Here is a 9740-nt window from a genome sequence, read left to right as displayed (position 1 = left end):
ATATGCAGATGATACCAACCCTATGGCAGAAAGCAAAGAGGAACTAAAGAGCCTCTTGATGAAAGTGAAAGAGGAGAGTGAAAAAGCTGGCTTAAAACTCAACATTCAGAAAACTAAGATCATGGCATCTGGTTCCATTACTTCATGGCCAATAGATGGGGCAACAATGGAAACAGTGACAGACTTTATTTTCTTGGGCTCCAAAATCACTGCAGATGGTGACTGCAGCCATGAAATTAAAAGATGCTTGCTCCTTGGAAGAAAAGTTATGACCAACATAGATAGTATATTCAAAAGCAAAGACATTACTTTACAGACAAAGGTCTGTCTAGTCAAAGCTATGGTTTTTCCAGTAGTCATACATGGATGTGAGAGTTGAACTATAAAGCAAGCTGAGTGCCAAATAATTGATGCTTCTGAACTGTGGTGTTGGAGAAGACTCTTGAGAGTCCCTTGGACTGCAAGGAGATCAAAGCAGTCCATCCTAAAGGAAATCAGTCCTGAGTATTCTTTGGAAGGACTGATGCTGAAGCTGAAACTCCAATACTTTGGCCACCTGATGCAAGAACTAACTCACTGGAAAAGACCCTTGATGCAGGGAATGATTGAAGGCAGGAGGAGAAGGGCATGGCAGAGGATAAGATGGTTGGATGGCATCACTGACCTGATGGACATAAGTTTCAGCAAGCTCTGGGAATTGGTGATGGATAGGGAAGCCTGGCATGCTGCAATCTGTGTGGTTGCAAAGAGTCACACATGATTGATGGACTGAACTGAACTGATCTCTGCCTTACAGAAGAGACATGAGCTAGTTAAATACCATACGTTATCAAACCATGTTAGTGACACCTGACTATACTGGATAGGAAGAGACAATGTATGTATGTGGCTTACAAAGGTGTGAAAATAGAATAACACCTTCATATATAACAGTGTCAGCTATGGTGGAAACTCAGGGCTCCCAAAACAGGTCATTTACCAGGTTTACAAATTCTCACTTATTCTGAAGAGGAATATATATTCCTGTCACTACTCATGGTATATGTTATGCAATAAATCAACTCCTTCCCTCCCCATTCTAAGAAAAGGCACAAAGGTATATAAGATGCCATGCAAAATCCTGCCACCTGGCACGCAGCTGAAAGGGAAAGGACAGCAAAATCCTAGAGGAGCTAGAATGCACTTAGAAACAACAGGCACCTTAATATCTTCTATATCAGCTAACAGTAGAGAAATCAGGCTTTAAAGGAAGTTGCAAAGAAAAAGCTGGATCTTATTCATTCATTAAAGGAACATCAGGCCTCAAGGTTAGTTATATATAAAAGCAATCTCTCAGACATAACACACTGTAATTCATACCTGGTTACTCTGAACAATGGCATGATTTATACTTAGCTCCAGGTTGTCAGTCTTTCACATTCTACCCACCCGCATATTTGCATATTCAGAAGGTGTACAAACACAAAAATATTAAAATGAAATCCACTATACATTATAGTAGAATGACATGTAATTTATTCATAACTGAGTTAGGCCATACTCAAAATTCACTTAAATAAGCAAATGATTATGCAAACGTCTAATAATACTAAAATTGATAGTCAGAAGGTATAAAATACCATGGGGATGAAATGCCATGGTAAATACTATTCAACAGACTACAATCATAATTCTGAACTAAATCATGGTTTTTAGAATGACTTTAAGCAGTTTCAAAATGATTTGATTTTGTTCCCCTGCCAAGCAATTTACTTCTTCCACTGTTAAAATACAGGGCCATTAGTTTTATAAGTCAGGTTCTTCTCTTGCAACACATTTTCTTGCAAAAAAATTTTTTAATATTACTTTTTGACATAGACAACAAACCAGCCAGCACTCAGTGCCCCAAGCAAAGATGCTTGGATCAGAACAGGGCCTGGGTTTAACTCTGAGTTCAGCAAGAGGCAGGCAGTGAAAAAGCTTTTGCAGCATTTGCAGTATGCATACTTCTTTTCTGAGGCTGAAGCATCATAAACATATTTAGGCATCCAAGCCAGTAAAATTATGAGAATAAAATAATATGATGTCCAGATGACAATGCCACAGTTACAACTAGGGGTAAATTACAGCATAATTCCATAGTACTTCAGACAAAAACAACACCTACCTAAATTTGCTTCTTGTAAGCCTTGTTACATTTTCATGAAGTGCAGTGGTATTTGTAATAATGATTTATCTTATCATGTGTCTGTTTGTATCATTTTAAATTCTTATACTTTATTGGAATGAGGTCCAAGCATGAACCTGGTCTGAAGAGCTAGCAGCCGTCATCACAAAACATATCAATAAATTAAAAGGCTTTCACAGAACAAAATTCAGCTAAATCTTTTACATATAAAATACAGCTAGAGAAATACAATTCTTCAATGCTAAATTATGAGTGAGAGGAAGACAATTTAAAAAAATAGAAAACTCTCTCCATACTGGGTGTCAAGGCAAGAGGTAACACTGCATGAGGTCACAATATGAGCAGTCACTGGAGGACAGACACTCCAGACACTGTGGTATCTGGGGGTCTGGTAATTATGACCAAGATATGAAAACACTGTAACAAAAGGCATGCATACAATCACTGAGTGCATTCAGGACATGAGCTGGGACCCAAGCAGAGATCTAACACAATAATGAGGCAGTGTTCCGGGCTATCCATTAAAACAAGTGTGGGTGACTACATGTTGATTAAACCTTCTGAGGCAGCAAAGTGCGGGCACAATGCCATGTCTGGATTCTGCAGCTGTTTTATGATCCTCTTGCGGAATTTCTCTCGCACACGATTAAATTCCATTATGTCCATAGGGTCCTCTTCAATCCAAAACTTATGAAACTCGTGCATCAGATAACCTGTTAGAGATAAGACAAGTGACAAGAATGCAAGAGGAAAAAAAAAAAATCCATAATCTTATTCAAAATCACCCTGAATGCTGAAAGAGATGTCAAACCAAGTATCAGCAACTATGGAGCGCAAATGCAATAAATACTACTGTTAAGAAACGAATCGCCAGTCTAGGTTCGATGCAGGATACAGGATGCTTGGGGCTGGTGCACTGGGATGACCGAGAGGGATGGTATGGGGAGCGAGGTGGGAGGGGGATTCAGGACTGGGAATACGTGTACACCCGTGGTGGATTCATGTTGAAGTATGGCAAAACCAATACAATATTGTAAAGTAAAAAAAAAAAAAATTATTCTTTAAAACTAGTGCAAATAGAAGCTACCAATCTACAAGATTTTTGCACTTGGTCCCAGAATTATTCTCACTCTTCTAGAGCTGCCGCTAAGTTGCTTCAGTCGTGTCTGACTCTGTGTGACCCCACAGACGGCAGCCCACCAGGCTCCTCTGTCCCTGGGATTCTCCAGGCAAGAATATTGGAAAAATCAATTCTGCCATTTCTAGAATATGAATAACATCTGGAACATATTCTGAAAGGTAGACAGTAACTACTTCATTCTTCCCCTCCTAGTTAAATTAACATAATGGTCTGATTTTTCAAAGTACTCCACTCAGCCCTTTTTCTCTTGAAATTTGATTTGAATAAAGTTTTAAATTACCCTGACAAGTTAAGCAATTGCATTTTGACTATTATGAGACAATGAAAGCTATAAATCAACTCTGGACAATACAGACCGGTCATTAAACTACATGAAATTGTTAATAAGACACTTTTGCTTTGAACCATAATTTCATATTCAAATCTTTTTGTCTCAAAAATGTTGTCTAGATCGGGGACATTTTGGAATAAATGCTAAGTATTTCATATGAGAACCTACTTACTGTATTCTGCTTCCCAACTGTGACCTCCTTCTACCACATTTAAAACTGAAAGGTGAATCAGTTCAGCTCCGTTACTCAGTCGTGTCCAACTCTTTGCAACCCCATGGACTGCATATGCCAGACTTCCCTGTCCATCACCAACTCCTGGAGCTTGCTCAAACTCATGTCCATTGAGTCAGTGATGCCATGCAACCAGCTCATCCTCTGTCATTCCCTTTTTCTCCTGCCTTCAATCTTTCCCAGCATTAGGGTCTTTTCAAATGAGTCAGTTCTTCATATGAGGTGGCCAAAGTATTGGAGTTTTAGCTTCAGCATCAGTCCTTCCATTGAATATTCAGGACTGATTTCCTTTAGAACTGACTGGTTTGATCTCCTTGCAGTCCAAGGACTCTCAACAGTCTTCTCCAACACCACAGTTCAGAAACATCAATTCTTCGGTGCTCAGCTTTCTTTATGGTCCAACTCTCACATCATACAAGACTAGTGGAAAAATCAGAGCTTTGACTAGACAGAAATTTGTTGGCAAAGTAATGTCTCTGCTTTTTAATATGCAGTCTAGGTTGGTCATAGCTTTTCTTCCAAGGAGCAAATGTCTTTTAATTTCATGGCTACAGTCACTATCTGCACTGATTTTGGAGCCCAAAAAATAAAGTCTGTCACTGCTTCCATTGTTTCCCCATCTATTTCCCATGAAGTAATGGGACCAGATGCCATTATCTTCGTTTTCTGAATGTTGAGCTTTAAGCCAACTTTTTCACTTTCCTCTTTCACTTTCATCAAGAGGCTCTTTAGTTCTTCCTCACTTTCTACCTTAAGGGTGGTGTCATCTACATATCTGAGGTTATTGATATTTCTTCTGGCTATCTTGATTCCATCTTGTGCTTCATCTAATCCAGCATTTTGCCTGATGTACTCTGCATAGAAGTTAAATAAGCAGGGTGACAATATACAGCCCTGACGTACTCCTTTTCCTGTTTGGAACCTGTCTGTTTTTCCATGTCCAGTTCTAACTGTTGCTTCTTGACCTACAAACAGATTTCTCAAAAGGAAGATAAGGTGGTCTGGTATTCCCATCTCGAAGAATTTTCCACAGTTTGTTCTGATCAACACAGTGAAAGGCTTTGGTGTAATCAATAAAGCTGAAATAGATGTTTTTTTGGAACTCTCTTGCTTTTTCGATGATCCAACAGATATTGGCAATTTGATCTCTGATTCCTCTACCTTTTCTAAATCCAGCTTGAACATCTGGAAGTTCACGGTTCACATACTGTTGAAGCCTAGCTTGGAGAATTTTGAGCATTACTTTGCTAGCCTGTGAGATGAGTGCAATTGTGCAGTAGTTTGAACACTCTTTGGCATTGCCTTTCTTTGGGATTGGAATGAAAACTGACCTTTTCCAGTCTTGTGGCCACTGCTGAGTTTTCCAAATTTGCTGGCATATTAAGTTCAGCACTTTCACAGCATCATCTTTCAGGATTTAAAATAGCTCAACTGGAGTACCATTGCCTCCACTAGCTTTGCTTTATTTACCACTGTTGACAATAAATAGGCACTGTGAAAAATTCTTTAATGAGGAATTCACTTTTCCACAATGTGAATTTCACTCACTCTAAATGTTATCTAAGACAGTACAGGGTTTTAGAAGAATACAAATCCATTGGTTTTGCAATTTTGCTACCTTACATGCAACTCTAGGAAAACATTTTGAAAGGTTTAAGTGACTAGAATAAGAGTTGAAGGTGGAGGGGCTGTTAATAATCTAACACCATTCTCCTTCCTCTCAAGGCTACAAAAGTCAAGCTGTAAATCTTGAAAACTTATTCCATGGGACTTTCTTTCTCTATCACATCAGAAAAATAATTAGACACCGTGACATTATTCTAATCAAAATGTGAAAATGGTGGCTTGGCTTCCAGGGTACATATCATAATCGTAAAACTTCACTCATTTATATAACATTACTGAGTGTTCACAAACCCATTTGGCTTACTGATTGGTTGGCTCATCTGCTAATTAACAAACATGTAACAGATACAAGGAAATAGTAGAGCTCCATGCTCCCCAACTCTCAGTTTTTTGGAGGGACCAAGACAGAAAATTTCAGATAATGATTTGTTAGCTAAGGAAGCTAACATGACATGGAGAGCAGAAGAAGGAAAGAGAAGCCAGTCTCTGTTTTAACTGCTTACAGTTTTATTGCTTACAGTCTCTTATTTAATTCTCACAACAGCTTTATAGAATAGGAAATGCAGGTAAGTCTACATTTTACAGATGAGGGCAGTGGGTTTAAACAGATACCTGAATGGTATACAATCACACAATTATAGCTGAAACCTAGGACATGAAATAAACTACCTTTTTCAGTGGATTCACTTCTTCTGGTTATTATTCCTGTGTATAGTTTCTTCTTTTGAAGGTCAAAGAAAAGCTAATTCTTTTTTTCTTCTGGCCATTGTACTTCCTTCTGCTCACTACACCTAATCTCATTTCATTTCAATGCAGCTGCACGTTCAGTGGAGCTTTAGATTGAATGTAATTCTTATAGCACATTGATGTGGCAGCGCAGTCAGTGCTCACTGAGTAATACTGTAAAGTCAAAATAACAGAGCTCTTAGATATTCTTTCACCTAGATGAAATGCCTGTTTGGAATACAAACATGCCTTTCCAACCCAGGACTGCAGCAAATTTGTTGTTGCCTGCCTGTGTCCTGGTTTTGCTTCACTGCATTTGATTAGTACACAACAGAAACATACATAAGCACACAGGAAACTGCAAGAATATTAAAGAGGAGATGTGCAAAACTGATTACATTTGATAGAGGAATAAAAAATCCAGGGCACAGTTAGCTTCTTCTAAAGAGGCCTAGTCTCTATTATAGGAGTAAATATAATCACTTAGTCGTCAAAGTAAGAGTTGTAATCACAAATACAAGGGACTTCCACTTTCCATTAATAAGTCATTAAAATGTTAGTATTTTAAAATTTGCTTTTTTATTCGAGTCATACATGTTTTTGCTGTTCAGTTGCTAAGTTGTGTTTGACTCTCTGTGACCCCATGGACTGTAGCATGCCAGGCTTCCCTGTCCTTCACTATCTCTCAGAGTCTGCATAAATTCATGTCTACTGAGTTCTGATACTATCCAACCATCTCATCCTCTGTTGCTCTTCTCCTCCTACTCTCAATCTTTCCCAGCATCAGGGTCTTTTCCAGTGAACTGGCTCTTCACATAGGTGGCCAAAGTACTGGAGCTTCAGCTTTAGCATCAGTCCTTCCAATGAATATTCAGAATTGATTTCCTTTAGGATTGACTGGTTTGATCTCCTTGGTGTCTAATGGACTCTCAAAGAGTCTTTTTCTCCAGCACCACAATTCAAAAGCATCAGTTTTTTTGGCATTCAGTCTTCTTTATGGTTCAATTCGCACATCCATATATGTCTACTGGAAAAATCACAGCTTTGACTCTATGGATCTTTGTCAGCAAAGTGATGTCTCTGCTTTTTAATACACTGTCTAGGTTTGTCATTGCTTTTCTTCCAAGGAGCAAGCATCTTTTAATTTTGTGGCTACAGTCACCATCTTCAGTGATTTCACAGCTCAAGAAGATAAAATCTGCCCTGTTTCCACTTTTTCCCCATCTATTTACATGAAATGATGGGACCGGATGTCATGATCTTAGTTTTTTGAATGTTGAGTCTGAAGCCAGTTTTTTCACTCTCCTCTTTCACCCTCATCAAGAGACACTTTTTAGTTCCTCTTCACTTTCTGCCATTAGAGTAGTAGCATCTGGATATCTGAGGTTGTCAATAATTCTTCTGGAAATCTTGATCTCAGCTTGTGAGTCTGCCAGCCTGGCGTTTTGCATGGTGTACTCTGCACAGAAGTTAAATAAGCAGGGTGACAATATCAATATGCAGCCTTGACCTACTCCTTTCCCAGTCTGGAACCAGTCTACTGTTCCCTGTCCAGTTTTAACTGTTGCTTCTTGACCTACATACAGATTTTTCAGGAGGCAGGTAAGATGGTCTGGTATTCCAATCTCTGACGAATTTTCCACAGTTTGTTGTGATCCACAGTCAAAAGCTTCAGCATAGTCAATGAACTTATTGATGTACAGCTGATTTACAACGTTGTATTAGTTTCAGGTGTACCGCAAAATAATTCAGTTATACATAAGTATACCTATTCTTTTTCACATTCTTTCCCTTTTTGGTTATTACAACATATTCAGTATACTTTTGTGCTATACAGTAGGTCCTTCTTAGTTATCTATTTTATGTATAGTGTGTATATGTGAATCCCAACCTCCTAATTTAACCTCTCCATCTTTCCCCTTTGGTAGCCATAGCTTGTTTTCCATTTCTGTGGGTCAGTCTATCTTTTTTGTTGTTGTTGTTATTAAGTTCATTTGTATTTTTTTCAGATTTCACAGAAAAGCAATATCATATGATATTTGTCTTTGCCTGGTTTACTTCATTTAGTAGGATAATCTCTAGGTCCATCCATGCTGCTATAACTGGCATTATTTCATTCTTTTTTTATGTCTGAGTATATTGTATTGTGTGTGTGTGTATCTATCTATCTGTCTATATCATATCTTCTTTATCCATTCATCTGTTGATGGACATTTAGGTTGCTTCCATTCCTGGGCTACTGTAAATAATGCTGCAATGAACACTGGCGTGCATGTATCCTTTTGAATTATAGTCTTCTCTGGATATATGCCCAAGAATGGGACTGCCGTTCTATTGTTTTGTTTTTTTTTTTTTTTTAAGGAGGAACCTCTACACTGTTCTCCACAGTAGCTGTATCAATTTTCATTCTCATCAACAATGTAGGAGGGTTCCCTTTGCTCCATGCCCTCTCCAGCATTTATTATTTGTAGACTTTTTTATGATGGCCATTCTGACCAGAGTGAGGTGAAATCTTATTGTAGTTTTGATTTATATTTCTCTAATAATTAGTGATGCTGTTGTTTAGTCACTAAGTCATGTCCAACTCTTTTTCAACCATGTGGACTAGCCCGCCAGGATCCTCTGTCCATCGGACTTCCCAGACAAGAACACTGGAGTGGGTTGCCATTTCCTCCTCCAGAGGATCTTCCCAATCCAGGGATCTAACTTTCAACTCCTGCATTTGCAGGCAGATTCTTTAACACTGAGCCACCAGGGAAGCCCCAATAATTAATGATGAAAGTGAAAAGTGAAAGTGAAAGTCACTCAGTTGTGTCCGACTCTTTGAGACCCCATGGGCTATACAGTCCATGGAATTCTCCAGGCCAGAATACTGGAGTGGGTAGCCTTTCCCTTCTCCAGGGGATCTTCCCAACCCAGGGATTGAACCCAGGTCTCCTGAACTGCAGGCGGATTCTTTACCACCTGAGCCACAAGGGAAGCCCAATTAATGATGATGAGCATCAAACTATATAGAGTCAAATAGTTTAATAAGTTTTGTTACAAAACACAAACAAAACCCCAGAAACCCTTCCGATCCTAATTCCTGCTTCCTTAAATAAACATTTTGATTTATTCAGTTGATTCTTTGATTACTGACTTTCATAGCTCTAAATAACATATTTTCCATTGCTTGATTTTTTTACTTCCCTCATTTTGAAGATTCTCTTCTCTTTCCTTATAGATCTCCTGCTTTCTGGACCCCACTTATTCCTGTAAGGATTACTCTCTTGTTTCCTGGAAACACATCCTTCAAGAACTTTCTTATAAAGATACAAAAAAGTAAAATGTTTAAGACCTCGCAACTTAAAAAATGTGTTTATTTTATTCCCACATTTAACTAGTAAGTTAGACTGGTTATAGAATTCTAAATTGGAAACTATATTCCCTTAGATTTTAAATAACATTCTCAAATGTTTGAAGACGTTATTCTACCATCTTCTAGACTAAAATGTTGCTGTTGAGAAGTCCAGTGCCA

The 9740-nt window shown here is 38.4% G+C and overlaps 1 protein-coding gene across 2 annotated transcripts in view; it reads right to left on the bottom strand.

The window, feature by feature from the left end:
- Positions 1-1492: 1492 nt before the first annotated feature.
- Positions 1493-9740, bottom strand: part of ELMOD1 (ELMO domain containing 1) — an 85074-nt gene continuing 76826 nt past the window's right edge. For both annotated transcript variants that reach the window (XM_040257912.1, XM_040257913.1), the window contains exon 11: positions 1493-2880. In XM_040257912.1, the coding sequence (XP_040113846.1) occupies positions 2708-2880 (173 nt within the window). In that variant the 3' untranslated portion in view covers positions 1493-2707. The remainder of the gene's footprint in view (positions 2881-9740) is intronic.

Source organism: Oryx dammah, unplaced genomic scaffold, assembly GCF_014754425.2.
Source record: "Oryx dammah isolate SB20612 unplaced genomic scaffold, SCBI_Odam_1.1 HiC_scaffold_17, whole genome shotgun sequence".
NCBI classification, from domain to species: domain Eukaryota; kingdom Metazoa; phylum Chordata; class Mammalia; order Artiodactyla; family Bovidae; genus Oryx; species Oryx dammah.
The sequence above is the reverse complement of the archived record's forward strand: the minus strand, read 5'-3'. Positions and strand labels throughout refer to the sequence as shown.